Source organism: Physeter macrocephalus, chromosome 13, assembly GCF_002837175.3.
Source record: "Physeter macrocephalus isolate SW-GA chromosome 13, ASM283717v5, whole genome shotgun sequence".
NCBI classification, from domain to species: Eukaryota; Metazoa; Chordata; class Mammalia; order Artiodactyla; family Physeteridae; genus Physeter; species Physeter macrocephalus.
In genome coordinates, this window is record NC_041226.1 from 33,777,557 (window position 1) to 33,798,446 (window position 20,890).

Sequence of the window (20,890 nt, forward strand, 5' to 3'; positions counted from 1 at the left end):
TGGGCATATACCCTGAGAAAACCATAATTCAAAAAGAGTCATGTACCAAAATGTTCATTGCAGCTCTATTTACGGTAGCCAGGGCATGGAAGCAACCTAAGTGTCCATCAACAGATGAATGGATAAAGAAGATGTGGCACATATATACAATGGAATATTACTCAGCCATAAAAAGAAATGAAACTGAGTTATTTGTAATGAGGTGGATAGATCTGGAGTCTGTCATACACAGTGAAGTAAGTCAGAAGGAGGAAAACAAATACCGTATGCTAACACATATATATGGAATCTAAGAAAAAAAAAATGTCATGAAGAGATTAGTGGTAGGATGGGAATAAAACACAGACCTACTAGAGCATGGACTTGAGGACATGGGGAGGGGGAAGGGTAAGCTGTGACGAAGTGAGAGAGTGGCAGGGACATATATACACTACCAAATGTAAATTAGATAGCTAGTGGGAAGCTGCCGCATAGCACAGGGAGATCACCTCTGTACTTTGTGCCCACCTAGAGGGGTGGGACAGGGAGGGTGGGAGGGAGGGTGACATGGGAGGGAAGAGATGTGGGAGCATGTGTGTATGTGTGGCTGGTTCGCTTTGTTGTGAAGCAGAAACTAACATACCATTGTGGAACAGTTATACTCCAATAAAGATGTTAAAAAAAAAATTACTGCTAAATAAATAAATAAATAAAAATAAAACCTTTTATAGATCTTCTTCAGTACCCAGGATCCGGCCAGCCAGCCAGCCAGGTGGGCAGCTAATCTATAAGTAGTCACTAAACACCACTAAGTACCACTCTTCTAGACATGAGGAAAACCAGTAGTTAACAAGGTAAACAGTCCCTGCTTTCATGAAACATGAATTCTAGAGTGTGGTGACAGGTAATAAAGAAGTAAATTAATGAGATATTCAGACAATAATAAGCATGATGAAGAAAACAAAAGGTTGTGTGTGATACCGTATACAGTGACAGAGGCTAACTTATGCTGCGTAGTCAGGGAAGTACTGGCAGAGAAGGTGACAGTGACTGAAGCATGACTGTCAGAAAGCCGTGAACATGACGTAATTGTAGTAAGACTTCTGAGAAGGAAGAGATCATCACAGACTTGAGGATTCATAGAGGATGAGGAGCAGGATATATATTTTTTTAACATCTTTATTGGAGTATAATAGCTTTACAATGGTGTGTTAGTTTCTGCTTTATAACAAAGTAAATCAGCTATACATGTACATATATCCCCATATCTTCTCCCTCTTGCGTCTCCCTCGTACCCTCCCTAACCCACCCCTCTAGGTGGTCACAAAGCACCAAGCTGATCTCCCTGTGCTATACGGCTGCTTCCCACTAGCTATCTATTTTACATTTGGTAGTGTATATATGTCCATGCCACTCTCTCACTTCATCCCAGCTTACGCTTCCCCCTCCCCATATCCTCAAATCCATTCTCTACATCTGCACCTTTATTTCTGTCCTGCCCCTAGAGTTTTCAGAACCATTTTTTGTTTTAGATTCCTTACATATGTGTTAGCATACAGTATATGTTTTTCTCTTTCTGACTTACTTCACTCTGTATGACAGATTCTAGGTCCATCCACCTCACTACAAATAACTCAATTTCGTTTCTTTTTATGGATAACATTCCATTGTATATATGTGCCACATCTTGTTTATCAATTCATCTGTCGATGGACACTTAGGTTGCTTCCATGTCCTAGCTATTGTAAATAGAGCTTCAATAAACATTGTGGTACATGACTCTTTTTGAATTATGGTTTTCTCAGGGTATATGCCCAGTAGTGGGATTGCTTGGTCATATGGTAGTTCTATTTTTAGGTTTTTAAGGAACTTCTATACTGTTCTCCATAGTGGCTGTATCAATTTACATCCCCATCAACAGTGCAAGAGGGTTCCCTTTTCTCCACACCCTCAGGAGTATTTATTGCTTGTAGATTTTTTTTTTAACATCTTTAGTGGAGTATAATTGCTTTACAATGGTGTGTTAGTTTCTGCTTTATAACAAACTGAATCAGCTATGCATATACATGTATTCCCATACCTCCTCCCTCTTGTGTTTCCCTCCTACCCTCCCTATCCCACCCCTCTAGGTGGTCACAAAGCACGGAGCTGATCTCCCTGTGCTATATGGCTGCTTCCCACTAACTAACTATTTTAAATTAGGTAGTGTATATATGTGCATGCCACTCTCTCAGTTCGTCACAGCTTACCCTTTCCCCTCAAATCCATTCTCTACACCTGCGTCTTTAATCCTGTCCAGCCCCTATGTTCCTCAAAACAATTTTTTTTTAGATTCCATATATATGTGTTAGCATATGGTATTTATTTTTCTCTTTCTGACTTACTTCACTCTGTATGACAGACTCTATTTCCACCCACCTCACTACAAATAACTCAATTTCGTTTCCTTTTAGGCTGAGTAATATTCCATTGTATATATGTGCCACATATTGCTTAACCATTCATCTGTCGATGGACACTTAGGTTGCTTCCAGGTCCTGACTGTTGTAAATAGTGCTTCAATGAACATTGTGGTATATGACTCTTTTTGAATTATGGTTTTCTCAGGGTATATGTCCAGTAGTGGAGTTGCTGGGTCATATGGCAGTTCTATTTTTAGTTTTTTAAGGAACCTCCAGACTGTTCTCCGTATATTTTGGAGATTAATCCTTTGTCAGTTGTTTCATTTGCAAATATTCTCTCCCATTCAGAGGGTTGTCTTTTCACCTTGTTTATAGTTTCCTTTGCTGTGCAAAAGCTTTTACGTTTCATTAGGTCCCATTAGTTTGTTTTTATTTCCATTTCTCTAGTAGGTGGTTCAAAACGGAACTTCCTGGATTTATGTCAGAGTGTTCTGCCTATTTGTCCTCTAAGAGTATTATAGTGTCTGGCCTTACATTTAGGTCTTTAATCCATTTTGAGTTTACTTTTGTGTATAGTGTTAGGGAACGTTCTAATTTCATTCTTTTACATGTAGCTATCCAGTTTTCCCAGCACCAGTTATTGAAGAGGCTGTCTTTTCTCCATTGTATATTCTTGCCTCCTTTATCAAAAATAAGGTGACCATATGTGTGTGGGTTTATCTCTGGGCTTTCTATCTTGTTCCATTGATCTATATTTCTGTTTTGTGCCACTACCATACTGTCTTGATTACTGTAGCTTTGTAGTATAATCTGAAGTACAGGAGCCTGCTTCCTCCAGCTCCATTTTTCCTTCTCAAGATTGCCTTGGTTATTCGGGGTCTTTTGTGTTTCCATACAAATTGTGTAATTTTTTGTTCTAGTTTTGTGAAAAATGCCATTGCTAGTTTGATAGGGATTGCACTGAATCTGTAAAGTGCTTTGGGTAGTATAGTCATTTTCACAATGTTGATTCTTCCAATCCAAGAACATGGTATATCTCTCCATCGTTTTGTATCATTGTTAATTACTTTCATCAGTGTCTTATAGTTTTCTGCATACAGGTCTTTCGTCTCCTTAGGTAGGTTTATTCCTAGATATTTTATTCTTTTTGTTGCAGTGGTGTATGGGAGTGTTTCCTTAACTTCTCTTTCAGATTTTTCGTCATTAGTGTATAGGAATGCAAGATATTTCTGTGCATTCACTTTGTGTCCTGCTACTTTACCAAATTCATTGATTAGCTCTAGTAGTTTTCTGGTAGCATCTTTAGTTTTCTCGATATGTAGTATTATGTCATCTGCCAACAGTGACCACTTTACTTCTTCTTTTCCGATTTGGATTCCTTTTATTTCTTTTTCTTCTCTGATTGTTGTGGCCAAAACTTCCAAAACTATGTTGAATAACAGTGGTGAGAGTGGACAACCTTGTCTTGTTCCTGATCTTAGAGGAAATAGTTTTAATTTCTCACAAGTGAGAAAGATGTTGGCTGTGGTTTGTCATATATGCCCTTTATTATGTTGAGGTAAGTTCCCTATATGCCTACTTTCTGGAGCATTTTTATCATAAATGGCTGTTCAATTTTGTTGAAAGCTTTTCTGCATCTATTGAGATGATCATATGGTTTTTTTCCTTCAATTTTTTGTATGGTTTATCACATTGATTGATTTGCATATACTGAAGAATCCTTGCATTTCTGGGATAAACCACTTGATCACGGTGTATGACCCTTTTAATGTGTTGTTGGATTCTGTTTGCTAGAATTTTGTTGAGAATTTTTGCATCTATTATCATCCGTGATATTGACCTGTAGTTTTCTTTCTTTGTGACATCTTTGTCTGGTTTAGGTATCAGGGTGATGGTGGCCTTGTAGAATGAGTTTGGGAGTGTTCCTCCCTCTGATGTATTTTGGAAGAATTTGAGACGGATAGGTGTTAGCGCTTCTCTAAATGCTTGATAGAATTCACCTGTGAAGCCATCTGGTCCTGAGCTTTTGTTTGTTAGAAGATTTTTAATCACAGTCTCAATTACAGTGCTTGTGATTGGTCTGCTTATATTTTCTATTTCTTCCTGGTTCAGTTTTCTAAGGTTGTGGTTTCCTAAGAATTTGTCCATGTCTTCCAGGTTGTGCATTTTATTGGCATATAGTTGCTTGTCGTAATCTCTCATGATCCTTTGTATTTCTGCAGTGTGAGTTGTTACTTCTCCTTTTTCATTTGTAATTCTATTGACTTGAGTCTTCTCCCTTTTTTTTCTTGATGAGTCTGGCTAATGGTTTATAAATTTTTTTTGTCTTCTCAAAATACCAGCTTTTAGTTTTATTGATGTTTGCTATTGTTTCTCTCATTTCTTTTTCATTTATTTCTGATCTGATCTTTACGCTTTCTTTCCTTCTGCTAACTTTGGGGGTTTTTTGTTCTTCAGTCTCTAATTGCTTTATGTGTAAGGTTATGTTGTTTATTTGAGATGTTTCTTGTTTCTTGAGGTAGGATTGAATTGCTATAAACTTCCTTCTTAGAACTGCTTTTGCTGCATCCCATAGGTTTTGGTCATCGTGTTTCCATTGTCATATGTTTCTAGGTATTTTTTGATTTCCTCTTTGATTTCTTCAGTGATCTCTTGGTTATTTAGTAGTGTATTGTTTAGCTTCCATGTGTTTGTATTCTTTTCAGATTTTTTCCTGTAATTGATATCTTGTCTCATAGTGTTGTGGTCGTAAAAGATACTTGATACAATTTCAATATTCTTTAATTTACCAAGGCTTGATTTGTGACCCAAGATATGATCTCTCCTGGAAAATGTTCCATGAGCTCTTGAGAAGAAAGTGTATTCTGTGGTTTTTGGATGGAATGTCTTACAAATATCAATTAAGTCCATCTTGTTTAATGTGTCAATTAAAGCTTGTGTTTCCTTGTTTATTTTCCTCTTGGATGATCTGTCCATTGGTGAACTTGGGGTGTTAAAGTCCCCTACTATAATTGTGTTACTGTCGATTTCCCCTACTATGGCTGTTAGCCTTTGCCTTGTTCGGTGCATAAATATTTACAATTATTATATCTTCTTCTTGGATTGATCCCTTGATCATTACATAGTGTCCTTCTTTGTCTCTTGTAATAGTGTTTATTTTAAAGTCTAGTTTGTCTGACATGAGAATTGCTACTCCAGCTTTCCTTTGATTTCCATTTGCATGGAATATCTTTTTCCATCCCCTCACTTTTAGTCTGTATGTGTCCCTGGGTCTGAAGTGGGTCTCTTGTATACAGCATATATACGAGTCTTGCTTTTGTATCCATTCAGCCAGTCTATGTCTTTTGGTTGGAGCATTTAATCCATTTACATTTAAGGTAGTTATTGATATGTATGTTCCTATTACCATTTTCTTAATTGTTTTGGGTTTGTTATTGTAGGTGTTTTCCTTGTCTTGTGTTTCCTGCCTAGAGAAGTTCCTTTAGCATTTGTTGTAAAGCTGGTTTGGTGGTGCTGAATTCTCTTAGCTTTTGCTTGTCTGTAAAGGTTTTAATTTCTCCATCGAGTCTGAATGAGATCCTTGCTGGGTAGAGTAGTCTTGGTTGTAGGTTTTTCCCTTTCATCACTTTAAATATGTCCTGCCACTCCCTTCTGGCTTGCAGAGTTTCTGCTGAAAGATCAGAGGTTAACCTTATGGGGATTCCGCTGTATGTTATTTGTTGTTTTACTCTTGCTGCTTTTAATATGTTTTCTTTGCATTTAATTTTTGATATTTTGATTAATATGTATCTTGGCATGTTTCTCCTTGGATTTATCCTGTATGGGAATCTCTGAGTTTCCTGAACTTAACAATTTCCTTTCCCATATTAGGGACGTTTTCAACTATAATCTCTTCTAATATTTTCTCAGTCCCTTTCTTTTTCTCTTCTTCTTCTGGGAACCGTATCATTTGAATGTTGGTGCATTTAATGTTGTCCCAGATGTCTCTAAGACTGTCCTCAATTCTTTTCTCTTTATTCTGCTCTGCAGTAGTTATTTCCACTATTTTATCTTGTTCCTTCTAGAGAATTTTTAATTTCATTTATTGTGTTGTTCATCATTGTTTGTTTGCTCCTTAGTTCTTCTAGGTCCTTGTTAAACGTTTCTTGTATTTTCTCCATTCTATTTCCAAGATTTTGGATCATCTCTACTATCATTACCCTGAATTCTTTTTCAGGTAGACTGCGTATTTCCTCTTCATTTGTTTCGTCTGGTGGGTTTTTACCTTGCTCCTTTATCTGCTGTGTGTTTCTTTGTCTTCTCATTTCGCTTAACCTACTGTGTTTGGGGTGTCCTTTTCGCAGGCTGCAGGTTGATAGTTCCCGTTGCTTTTGGTGTCTGCCCCCAGTGGCCAAGGTTTGTTCAGTGAGTTGTGTAGGCTTACTGGTGGAGGGGACTGGTGCCTGTGTTCTCGTGGATGAGGCTGGACCTTGTCTTTCTGGTGAGCAGGACCACATCCAGTGCTCTGTTTTGGGGTGTCTGTGAAGTATTATGCTTTTAGGCAGCCTCTCTGCTAATGGGTGGGGTTGTGTTCCTGTCTTGCTAGTTGTTTGGCATAGGGTGGCCAGCACTGTACCTTGCTGGTTGCTGAGTGGAGCTCGGTCTTAGAGTTGAGATGGAGATCTCTGGGAGACCTTTCGCTGTTTGATATTACATGGAGCCAGGAGGTCTCTGGTGGACCAATGTCCTGAACTCGGATATCCCACCTCAGAGGCACAGGTCTGACACCCGGCCAGAGCACCAAGAACCTGTCAGCCACACGGCTCAGAAGAAAAGGGATTTAAAAAAGAAAGAAAGAAAGAAAGAAAGAAAGGGAAAAGAAAGTTATTAAAATAAAGATTAAAATAATTAAAATGTAATAAAAGAAAGAAAGAAAAATAAAGACAGAAAGAAAGAAGAGAGCAACCAAACCAAAAAACAAAGCCATCAATGATAACCAGCACTAAAAAGTATACTAAAAAAAAAAAAAAAAAAAAAAAGACAGGCAGAACCCTAGGAGAAATGGTAAAAGCAAAGCTATACAGACAAAATCACACAAAGAAGCATAAACATACACACTCACAAAAAGAGAAAAAGTAAAATATATATATAGCTATATATTAAAAAAAAAGGAAGAGAGCAACCAAATCAATAAACAAATCTACCAATGATAATAAAGTGTAAATACTAAACTAAGATAAACATAAAACCAAAAACAAATTAGTCGCAGAAAGCAAACTCTAAGTCTACAGTTGCTCCCAAAGTCCACTGCCTCAATTTTGGGATGATTTGTTGTCTATTCAGGTATTCCACAGATGCAGGGTACATCAAGTTGATTGTGGGGATTTAATCTGCTCCTCCTGAGGCTGCTGGGCGATATTTCCCTTTCTCTTCTTTGTTCGCACAGTTCCTGGGGTTCACCTTTGGATTTGGCCCTGCCTGCTTGTAGGTTGCCTGAGGGCATCTGTTCTTCGCTCAGACAGCACACAGTTAAAGTCGCAGCTGATGAGGGTCCTCTGGCTCACCCAGGCCCGGGGGGATGGAGGGTTACAGAGTGTGGGGCAAGCCTGTGGCACCAGATGCCAACATGACGTTGCAACAGCCTGAGGTGCACCATGTGTTCTCCCGGGGAAGTTGTCCCTGGATCACGGGACCCTGGCAGTGGCAGGCAACACAGCCTCCCAGGAGGGGAGGTGTGGAGAGTGACTTGTGCTTGCACAGAGGCTTCTTGGTGGCTGCAGCAGCAGCCTTAGCGTCTCATGCCCGTCTCTGGTGTTCGTGCTGATAGCCGTGGCTCGTGCCCGTCTCTGGATCTCATTTAGGCGGTGCTCTTAATCCCCTCTCCTTGCGCACGCCAAAACAATGACTCTTGCCTCATAGGCAGTTCCAGACTTTTCCCGGACTCCCTCCTGGCTAGCTGTGGTGCACTAGCCTCCTTCAGGCTGTGTTCAAGCAGCCAACCCATCCTCTCCCTGGGATCCGAACTCCAAAGCCTGAGCCTCAGATCCCAGCCCCCACCCACCCTGGCGGGTGAGCAGACAAGCCTCTCGGGCTGGTGAGTGCTGGTCAGCACTGATCCTCTGTGCGGGAGTCTATCCACTTTGCCCTCTGCACCCCTGTTGTTGCGCTCTCCTCTGTGGCTCTGAAGCTTCCCCTCTGCGCACCCCGTCTCCACCAGTGAAGGGGCTTCTTAGTGTGTGGAAACTTTTCCTCCTTCACAGCTCCCTCCCAGAGGTGCAGGTCCCATCCCTATTCTTTTGTCTCTGTTTTTTCTTTTGTCTTCTGCCCTATACAGGTACATGGTGAGTTTCATGCCTTTTGGGAAGTCTGAGGTCTTCTGCCAGTGTTCAGTAGGTGTTTTGTACGAGTTGTTCCACATGTCCATGTATTTCTGACGTATTTGTGGGGAGGAAGGTGATCTCCACATCTTACTCCTCTGCCATCTTGAAGGTCTCTTGAGCAGGATATTTTTTTTTTCTTTCTTTTTTTGTGGTACATGGGCCTCTCACTGTTGTGGCCTCTCCTGTTGCGGAGCACAGCCTCCGGACGCACAGGCTCAGTGGCCATGAGCAGGATATTTTAATCTGAGTCTTAAAAGTTTATTTAGAATGGGTTAAATGGGAAACAGGTGAGAGAGAAAGCAGAAAACAGGCAAAGGAGGAAAGAAGACTAATTCACAAGAAAAAATCTGCTCTTACAAATCACTCAATTACACAACTTCCCACTCTTGCAAATGGACCATGTATTATACTAGTTTACATCTCACCCATTCCACTCTTCTATTTTACTCCTAATCACAGTTCAATTAAATAAAAATGTACTAAATTCATTTACCTGAAAAATGCTGTGCTTTATGCAGTGTGGAATATGGATATAAGTAAGATGCAAGTCTTTCTCTCAGTTTTAGCATCTACGTAGTAATTTCAGGAGCATCCAAAATATTGTTATACAGTGTAACAACAAAAAAGAAAGTGTGAAAATAAAGTGCAATAACAATGAAGAAATTTAAAGACTATAAAATGGAAAAGAGTCAAATAATGTGTCACGTAAGTTGTGTGACAAATACAAAAATATAGAAATGTCTAGCAAAATGATTTTTTCTAAGAGACTTGGGATAAGGGGTAAGATGAGGAGAAAAGAGAAAGGTAAAGGCTTGTGCAAGGAGAATTTCAAGGGTGATGCTCTAGGATGTATTTGTTATTTTCCTCAAAATAACATATATTCCAGAAGGCGAAGGTCAGAAGAAAGGAAAAAGCATCGCATGACACCAATCCTGGCATTTTCCTAATTTTCTCACTGATAAAGAATTTTATAAGTGTGTATACCTCATATAATACTTTATATATAACAATATTGATGACCCTACCACAAAACACATTACACAGTTTCAAGCAAATATTTACAGTGAAACTACTCTACTCTAATTATACTTTTGACCAGGCTTTGCAATCGAAAAGTAACATAACTATTACTAAAAAGTCAATGTGATATATATGAAATAATTGTGCATGCCTTTTAAATAATGTACTAAATTGGTATTTTTTAATATTAAGAAGTGTATGTAAAGAAAGTAAGTACTCGCAGAATAAAAATACAGTATACTATATTTGAGTGCTATTTGTGAAATTTCATTTCGTAAAATTATAATAAAATTGTACACTATAGTTTAAAACAATTCAGTTAACAGTTCACTAAATCATGACTGCTTAACATACATATCTATTTGCAAAAATGCATCCTTAACAACTCAGATAACAAACATATTCTTTCAGAATTTGTTGATGATCCAAACATTTGATATGTGCTGCAGCTAATAAGCACTAATACTCAAAACATAAAATTCTAGTGTTAACAACCCAAACTTTAGTTAAACACTTTTTTATTCATTGTGCATTTAGTTTCCAAATTCTTCTACTTTCTAAGATGTAAGAAGCTCATAATTTGTCATTTTAATAAGATCTGTATAAATGCATTTAATATTCAAAATCTGACTTGTTGTCAGTCCTAATTAAAGTAAACAAAGCTTTGCAATGAATGAATTTAATTACTTTGAAACTAGTATGTCTAACTAAGATGAAAAGCAAACGAGTACAATCCAATCTCAGCAAAGAATATTTATGATTATAAGCTTTGTCAATAGCAAAGTGCACCAACTGTTCATATATCTGACTTCCAAGAGAAACATGAATGCTAATCAGTTCATTAGAGGCTTCTAGGTTGTGATATTTAGCGACAGGATGTAGGAGCTTTCTTGTCCATGGAGTGTAATTGTACTCAGAATGAAAAATTGTTTCCAACAAAGCTTCATCCTTCTTATTTCTGATTTCCTGCTCATTGCTTTTTATGAGCTACATACCTTTCAAGAAGCTGACATCATTCAGCTTCTGTGTCATATGAACACAAGTATGCATACGTCCTGAGATCATCTGCTGAGCAGGATTCTACCACCTTTATTCTAATCTCAGGAATTTATCTCAGGCCCTATGTTCCAGGTAACTGAGCTTCATAATTAGTACACGTACAGTGTATTACCAGAAACTGTATGCAAGCAAAACCTTTTATAAAATGCTTTCTATCTACAGGGAACAATAAAAAGTGCCTCAGTGAACAGTTCTTAATGATTACAATAAATTGTCACATATGAATATTTTAATATGAGAAAATTGGGGGGGGGAAGCTAAGAATGATGAATCTGATACAATTCTGCAATAAGAAATTTTGTTTAAAAAGCATACTTTGCCAAATTAGAAGGTGTGGCAAATATATATTAGATGGATAAACACAGACTCTAGTTTTAAAAAAACAACTTCCTCAAATGTAGTGATAAAGGTATCCTGCTTAATAAAAGAAGAAACTGGGTGGGTAGGAAACATATGAAAGGAAACAAACACATTAGCCTGAATTGATTGTTGCTGGAGTGCATTTTTATGATATTTCCCAAAAGAGACAGTGAAGAAAGCTAAAATTGAACTAATTCACAATTAAGCTGAAAGTATATAATACAATAAAATCTATGACAAGCCAGGTAACAATTTTGTGATTTGCCAAATCTCAGGGGAGAAGAGATAGAAAGAGGGAAAGTAGTTACTTTATTTCAAGTATCTCAGTTTAAAATAAAATATTAGGAGTATCTATTTATAAGAGCTCATTTAAAAGTGGGATATCCTTTCATATAGAATTTTGAAGTCCATATGGAATTTTGATAATGCATAGTAGTAATACTTTATTAGAAGGCAAAAGATATCTAATTTCACAGAATGGTTTGGAAAGCAACTCAACATTAGTTTCTGGAAATTAAAAAAAAAAGTTTACTACTTCAATCACTCATTAGAGATTAACTGACAAACTTAGTGAAACCAAAGATAACTGAATTTAAAGGAACCTTAAATTAAGCAGGACACAATCCTAATGCTATTAGTTTTTATGTATATATGTATATCCACACATACACTTCCACATAAACATACACACACACATATTTTGTCAATGTTATTTTGGATCTAGAGAATACCTACACCAGTAGTGATTGGGATAAGTTCGGTTTTGATTTTGGAACCATGTCGTATTTCTAAAGGAGATTTTAAAGTTTCTTGAATATGAGTTAATTTTTAATATATAACAACTCTTGAAATTAAGCTGACTAGTCACAACAGTTTATAAAGTCTTCATTTGCTTCCTAAAACATTTCAAAAGTATCTAAATCACAACATGACATTAGATTCAAACTTCCTCAAATTGAGTTTTCCTATCCTTTCGGTTTACCATGAACATCAGAAGGAAATAGGGCATATGGAAGGAAAAAGATGAGACAACATATTATTCATATTGATAAAAAGGAAAAAAGGATTGAAATCAATAAATTTCTATATTATTCTTGATAGGTAAAAGCCTTGATAAATTTCCTTGCAAGAAGGCAAAGGTTAAACCTTCTATAATTTGGCTCTGTAGGGTGATCTCTGGTTATGCAAGTATACTTAAAATGTTAAGTAAATCGTACTCCTAATTGACTAGTGACTTAAGCTATTTAGATATCAAAGGATATGGACATCTTTGTCACAAACTTATCATGCAAGTCCTCAGGAGGGGGAAAGATTTTCAAATCTTTCTCAAGCTGTTGAAGCTGCCTTCCCATCTGCTTCAAATTCTTTTCCAGCGTTTCTACAGAAACTAAGAGAGAGGATATTATATGCATTAGAAGGATGAAATTATAATATAAAAAAGTAAAACACTCTAGAAACAAAACATTTGTGAAAAACCTTAAAATAAAAATGGAAATCCACTAAAATAAATGAAAGGTAAATTTCACTTAAATTTTTTGATTTTTAAATCCAGAAATGAAGAAAATTTAATAAAAGATTATTTAAAACAGAAGATGAAATTTAGGAAAAGCTCACATATACAAACCACATTTAAGAAATACTTTTTGTTGAAAATCAGAGTCCTTGACCTCTACAAACACAACAAAATAAACAGTCTATTCAGAAAAAGAAGGCAAAGAAAGACAATGTTTTTAAAATTAAAACTATTTCAATATAATTTTAGGATTTTTCAAAATCATGATCTTTTGAGAGGGAAAAATAAAATATACATGGAAAACATGGGGAAAATATGCTCTTCTGTTCAAGGTCTCCCATGACAGGAATGAAAAGGTATCAGGGGTTATTTGAATAACATGTGAAACAAATGTCAAACTTTCTTTAGTGGTACTAGGAGGACAATCTGTGTTTATTAACTAATAAAGATTTTTTTGTGTGTACATTCTTGCCTAGTGCAAATCACAAGTGATTCACATACAGCTAAACCCAGGATGGATGGATAGATGGCTGGATGGAAGATAGATATACTATAATTTTTAATTAACATTTAAATTTAATGTGTTAGCACACCATTGAACAAAATCACAGACTTAAAACATTATGATTAAGTTTGCTGATCAAATTTTATTACACACACGCATGAAATTTGGGAAACACCTAGAGAAAAGACAAACAAAATCTGAGGAACTCCCATGTAACAAAAAGCACAAGGCAAACACTGGGAAGGAACATAGGTGGATTATGTGTTTTATTCTGACACCTAATACTTCATTCCAATAGCTACCAATTTTCCAATTCTCCAACGCCAACTGGGTGTCTCCCAATTCACTTCAATTCTGACACGCGTTGCCAGGAGTTGGCCCAGAACCCACAGGTTTAAGGACTCAGTCCCACAAGACTGCCCTCACTTCACAGGACAGTCACAAGTCCCAGGGATCACCCATACTTCTAACCAATGAAAATTCAAGGGTTCCCATGCCCTCCCCACCAACCCATTTAGTTTTTATAATGTGAAAAATTATAATGTGAGTTCCCTCACAGAACTCAGGGAAGTACTTACTATACTTGCTACTACAGTTTTTATTATGAAGGATATAACTCAGGAATAGCCAAATGGAAGACATGCATAGGGCAAGGAATGAGGAGAGAGGGGGTAGCACAGTCTCCATGCTCTCTCCAGGTACGCTGCCCTCCCAGCGTATCCCTGTGCTCACTACAGCAGAAGCTCCCTTAGCCTCGTCATTTCAGTCTCATCGAAGCTTCACAACACTGGCACGATTGAGTATATCACTGGCGATTGGTGACTGAACTGGAGCTCAGAGGGTGGGCTGAAAGTTCTACCCCTCTAATCACATGGTTGGTACCTCTGTCAACCAGTGCCCCCATCCTGAAGCTCCCTAAGCTGGCCCTCCCCCCATCTGCCCTGAGTCATCTCAGTAGTATACAAAATACTCTCATCATTTAAGAAAGATTTTAGGAATCAGGAAAAAGACCCAATATATAGTTTTTACTCTGTCACCTGGACACTGAAGTGCATGTCTGGTCAGAAGGCAGAACTCCAGTACCTGTGAGGAGGTATAAGATGAGTACGTTTTTGATTTATGAGTTGTCACCCTCAGAGCTGCCTAACAGCCTGGGCAGCCCTCAGAGGAGACCAGCTGCTTGTAATTGAACATAGAGCTATCCCAGTGAGTGAGTGCTTCTCAGTGGGATGAGAGAAGGGCTTCAGGTTCAGATGAAAGGCTTATTAGGGAATCCTCTGAGCCTCTTCCAACTCATTGGTAGCCGTGGGTCAGGGACTACGTTCTATCACTGTGATATGAAGCAACTTCTCACTGGCTCAATTTCCACATGAGTGAAATAGGAAGAATCTCGCCTCATACCTTTACCTCACTGATATTTCATAAAGATCAAATGCTATGATATAGGATGAAGAATTTTTTTAAATAAAATGGATTATGAGATGTTACTCTTATTCTTAGAACTCAGCAAGACATGAAGACCTTAAAGATTAAAGTAAGTAATATTAGAATCTAAGGAAACTTAAAAAAAAAATCGTCATCATCACCATCATCATCATCATGCCAGGAACAGTGTTGTAGAACTCAGCCTACAAAGAAAAGTTGCTAATTTCAAGAGCAAAAAGCTTTGGGGCATATTCAAACATTTAAGGTTGACATCATAAGGAGTAAGAAGGTTGTCTTAAAAAATGGTTCTGTGGCTACTCTACAGATGGAAATCCGATTAAGCCATTATTTAAGCTTCATCAGCACTATATGATTACATTATATTATAATATACTATAGTTAAGAGAATTTAAGTGTGATTGATCAACTTTTCACTGCTGGTTTTTAAATGAAGACCAAAGCACAATTGAAAGAAAGAAATGTGTGTGCAAGTTCTAGGAGAATAAAATATAATCCAATGTTTGGGCCATCTGATGGGTAAAACTAAAGAGTATTTAAGAATTTCTTTGGTGTTTTTCTTTTTCAGCAATTATGTTTACAAAGATAGCACCTTTATACATCCGTGAACATAATTTAGCCATACTTTTCTCATGTGTCAAGTTTTTTGAGGTCAGTGACTATAATTTTTTGTATTAGAAATCCCAACTGGAGCAGAGAATTTTAAATTGTACACCCTCAAAGAAGTGTTAATTTACTGGTGTCTCTGTATCTGACCTGTGTATGAATTTTATCTTTCAACTTTGTCACATTTCTTGACCAAGAAATTAATCTTATTTTTTATTTTTAATTCCTTTTCATTATTTAGAAGTAATAAAACATAGCCATCATCAAACAGAATTGACTAGATTTTTTTAAGGCAATTTCAATTTTTGCATTTTACTCAATATTCAATCAGATGGGATGTCCCTCAGTCACCTCAGATACCATGTATCTCTGTCCCCAACTAACTGCCCATCTGTAATCTCCACATGTTAGTAGGCAGCAGAACCATAAATTCTGTTTCCTGTGCTAGAAACCTGCTAGTCTTGACCCTTCCCTCTCCTGAACCCTCAGATCCAAAGGATCGTGACATTCCTCACATTTTACTTGACAAATAGGACCTACTTCCTTGCTAGGTTGAACACTATTCAAGGCATCTAGAACACTTTTCTCTGCCCTCTTGTCTCCTACTGTTTCTCTCAGAGCCGTATCCACACTGTACATGGAAGTTTCCAGACAAACATTAATTTAAAGATGTCCCTTCCCTACTTAAAAACCAGACAATAAACTGCTTACATGACAACATCGGAGTTCCACCCACAACTTGGCTCTACCTCCTAATCAGCCACACTTTACTCCCTAATCAACAGTCCTGCTCGTAGTTCCCTTCCTCCCAAACCCTTTCATCTATTCCATACCTGATGCTGGAAATACCGTGTCTATTTGCCTTGCCCACTCCACCCAAGTCATTCTTATTCATACTCTACAATAAGAGTCCAAAACCCCAGTCAGGCCCCTGGTGACCTGCCTTCCCTACCTGTCTTACCAGGTAATTATCTCTATCTTTGTAATTACTACACTCTATTACTTTTATCTCTTTATGTGTCTTCCTCTCCCAACTAACTGGGGATTCCTAAGGGAAGAGAGCCATATTTTATTCATCTTTGTACCTTGGGTTACATGACACAGTGCAGATACTCAAATGTTTGTTGAAGGAATGGATTTTGTATTTAACCTCTTGAGATAAAAGCATTAAAAATGGGAAAATATAACAGATTAAATATCTAAAACCTTAAAATCCAAGACACAGACTTTTCTCCAAGTGCCTAGTTATTATGTTAATTATACACTAGAGGCGTTAGAAAAGTTCTGAATAAAAGTCAAAATCAGGGCTTCCCTGGTGGCGCAGTGGTTGAGAGTCCGCCTGCCGATGCAGGGGACACGGGTTCGTGCCCCGGTCTGGGAGGATCCCACATGCCGCGGAGCGGCTGGGCCCGTGAGCCATGGCCGCTGAGCCTGCGCGTCCGGAGCCTGTGCTCCGCAACGGAAGAGGCCACAACAGTGAGAGGCCCGCGTACCACAAAAAAAAAAAAAAAAAGTCAAAATCAGAACTTAAATATTTAGATTTACAGAAATCATGAATATAGGCCCTCTGTAATACAATGGCCTCTATGATTTACCACGTTAAGATTTCAAATAAAAAAGGAGAAATTGTATACATTTAAGTAATCTCTGTAATTAAATAATAATTGTCTATGAATATCTCCTGGAGGTATTGGTCATTATTTTATAACAAGCTTACTAAGAAATGTCACAGTCATTCTTACATACCATGATACATTACAGGGAAGTTGATTCCTTTAAAGAATGCTTAAACAGCAACTTATTAACAAAAAACTGTAAACATTCAAACTAAATTACCCTCCCTATGCTCCTAGACACAATTGTTTTGTGAGAGAAACTAGGGCCTATAGCATTTCAAGCTTTCAACACAGTGATTTTTCCTAGACGATTGTAATAATAAAGGTATTAATAAAGCTGTAAGAATATTTCACAAATGCACGTTAAAAATAATAAAATGAATGGACAAGATGGACAAAAAGCTCAGAATCATTAAGAGAAATCCCTAACATTAAGTAGGCCTAGAACAAAATCTAAGATGTACAGTATCATTATAACATTCATTATGTTGACAGAAAAGCATAAAACTGAAATAAGATGGTAAAAAAAGCAGAAACTCAAAATAAATTGCAGTTTGGTTCATAACAGGCAAAGGTGTAAACTGAAAGAAGCAATGCTAAGTGACTGGCCAGTGATCCTCAGCTTGTCTTCTGCTCAGCTTTTCCTTCTTCCCATTGTTCTGATTCTTGATGGAACTCCACATAATAATACATTATAATTTGCATCCCTTAATTAATTTATTATATTGGGTTGGCCAAAAAGCTCGTTTGGGTTTTTCCATAAGATGTTACAGAAAAATCCGAATGAACTTTTTGGCCAATCCAGTACTACAGAGGACCCCTGACTTACGTTCCACTTAACGATTTTTCAACTTTACGATGGTGGGGAGAGCTATGCATTCAATAGAAACCATACTTCATACGCTGAATGCTGATCTTTTCCTGGGATAACAATATGTGGTACACACTTTTGTGATGATAGACAGCAAGCCGCAGTTCCCAGCCAGCCATGCAAGAGTAAACAATCAATATGCTTACAAACCATTCTGTTCCCAGAGAACCATTCTGGTTTTCACTTTCAGCACAGTATTCAATAAATTGCATGAGCTATTCAACACCTTATTATAAATTAGGCTTAGTGTTAGATTATTTTGCCTAACTATAGGTTAATGTAAGTGTTCTGAACACGTGTAAGTTAGGCCAGGCTAAGCTATGAACTTTGGTAGGTTAGGTGTAGTCAATGAATTTTCAACTTATGGTATTTTCAACTTGCAAAGGGTTTATCTGGTTGTAACATCATCATAAGTCAAGGAAGATCTATACATGCAATGACGGTTTTGCTGTTACCTTTTTTATATACATCACACTGCAAGGGAATTGCCTATATTTGTTATGGAGTCTGGAGAGAGGACAGGTAGGCAGAAGGCAAGCAGGGGAAATGACAAGCACAACCAGTGAAAGGGCTCCAGTCGGTTCTGCTGACCCATTTCCCCCAAACTGGGCAGAAAAGAAGTAGCCTTGTCCTCTCTGACTATAAAGAGGGTGCCAAAGGCATAACAACCTTTTTACAAGAGAAAACAATATTAGTGGGAGAAGCCTATCTAATGGAAAATCATGTTTACCTATAAGAATTTGAAAACTCCTTTCTGCAAATAAGATGTTCAAGAAAATCATAAATATTAAAGAAAAGAGGCCCATAATAGAGATGTTTGCAACAATATTCAAAATATTCCCTCAAGATAATGGTTTTGTGTGCATGTTTGTGGGAGGGAGGTGTGGCTGCTTTTAATGTGTCCCATGATAAATATTAAGGATAGACTAACTGACATGCAAATTATGAGATGAGTTTTCATGTATGGCTATTGGAGACCATGCAGCCTAACAAGTCCTGGACTGCATGCATATCTCTAAACTTGAAAAATTCCAAATTTTTTCTCCTGCTTAGATCTTGCCCCTGAACTCCAACTGCACGTTGAATATCTTTACTTAATATTTAATAAGCATCTTAAACTCACATTTTCAAATTGGAACTTATCTTCCTTCTGGAATCTGCTCCTGCACCTCAGTAAATGATTGGTTTTATGACTCCTCTCTTTCCCTCATACCCCACACACCCAGTCACAGAGTAAATGCTGTTGATTTCTACCTTCAATGTAGGTGCATTGCCTAAATCCTTCTCACCTCCCTTGCTACAACCTCTTGGTCCCAGCCAACATGCTCTCTCCCCTGGATTATTCTTACAGCATCAAACTGGTTTCACTGCATCTGCGCATTGTTCCTCTACATTTTTCCCCAAAGAAGCAGCCAAAGCAATCCTTTGAAAATGCAAGTCAGATGTCACTCTTTTGCTCAAAGCCCTTCCAATGGCTCCCCATCTCAGAGCAAAGTCAAAATCCTTATAATGGCCAATAGTGTCCTATTGGATCTGCTACCTTTCTGACCGTATCTCCTATTATGCCCTCCCCCTCCCTCCCTCCCTCTGATCCAGTCTCACGTCCATATCTAGGGCTTAGGCAGCTGCTCTTCCCTCTGCCTAGAGTGCTTCTCTCACATACCTTGTCAGGCCTCCTCACTCCTCTGTCAGGCTTTCACGTAAAGGCCTTCTCTATGGGGCCTTCTCTGACCTCTCAACCTACATTCCAAAAAACAAACAAACAAACAAACAAAAACCTGGCCTAGGATTCCACAGCTAACCACCTGACATAATATACATTGACTTCTTTCTTTGTTCTGTATCCACTACTTAAAATGTAAGTTTCAAGAAAGTAGAGACTTTTTCCTTTGTGTTCATATACTACTCTATCCAGTACACCAAATGGAACCTGAGAGAGAAGAGGTGTTCAGAAAACAACTCATGAAATACTGAATGAATGAATCTTATGTAAGCCACTGTTACTTTTTTTCTGTCACTCAAAGTCAGTCTAATCCTTATTCTTTTTTGTTTGGTTGGTTTTTGTTTTTTGTGTTTGCCTAATCCTTATTAATACAAGTGCCTAGGACAGTGTCTGCCATGCAGCAAGAGTTCAATAAACTTTTTGGAAAGAATTCTTTCCTTATAGGGTCAAAACATCAAAAACTATTAATGAGCACTAGTTCTTTTTTCCGTAAAATATGCAGTTTGACAGACAGCTACTGAGAAGCTGCCATCAAGGTGACAGACATATTTACATGACACAAGGGTCTCCCAACTGATCAGTTTTAAATCTTTGCTTCTGAGGACAGAGGGGAAGATAATCTAAAAAGACATTTTCTTTAGGTTTTCCTATGAAGGAGAGTAAACATCTGTTTAGATGTTTCTATTACTTCTATCATCTATCTTCAGTATTAGTTCATATTTCCATATGGCATTCCTCAATAATTCTGGGCTGATAAATTAGATTTTACATAACATGCAAACACCTCCAGGAAAAAAATAACTAAGTTGTTGAAGAGTTGCTGGAGACTAGTTGTTTTCAAAGGTTGTTTAGTAGTAGGAACCCTTTTTCAAAAGAAATTTTATATCAAAGCTCAAAATATGAATTAAAAATAGTGTCAGGCTGAAGCACAGAAGGGTAAATAGAATCAATTTTCCATATTCCATTCCTTACGCTATTATGTCCAATTGGAGAAAATGCATTGAGCTGTACATTTATGATTTGTGCAATTTTCTGTATGTATATTATTCTCTAATTTTTAGAAAGTACAACAGTTTTTCAATAACACAAATCTAAAGAATTCTTGGCCTTGTACTCTAAATCTTGCATGAGTTTTAGGCAAGACACAGTTGGAATCCGTTCAAACAATTTTCGAGAATATATATTAAAATTCTATAATAATATATCCATGTTTACCTGCATCATTAATGACAGCATAGGCAGATGTGTGTAAACAAGGGGCAAGACGGGAATAAAGAGGCAGACCTACTAGAGAATGGACTTGAGGATACAGGGAGGGGGAAGGGTAAACTGTGACAAAGTGAGAGAGTGGCATGCACATATATACACTACCAAACGTAAAATAGATAGCTAGTGGGAAGCAGCCGCATAGCACAGGGAGATCAGCTCGGTGCT

At 37.6% G+C, this 20,890-nt stretch overlaps 1 protein-coding gene across 1 annotated transcript in view; it reads right to left on the bottom strand.

Annotated features, from left to right (window-relative positions):
• Positions 1-20,890, bottom strand: part of DIAPH3 (diaphanous related formin 3) — a 565,759-nt gene that overhangs the window by 199,598 nt on the left and 345,271 nt on the right. The window contains exon 23 of the mRNA XM_055089317.1: positions 12,441-12,566. Coding sequence (XP_054945292.1) covers positions 12,441-12,566 — 126 coding nt within the window. The remainder of the gene's footprint in view (positions 1-12,440; positions 12,567-20,890) is intronic.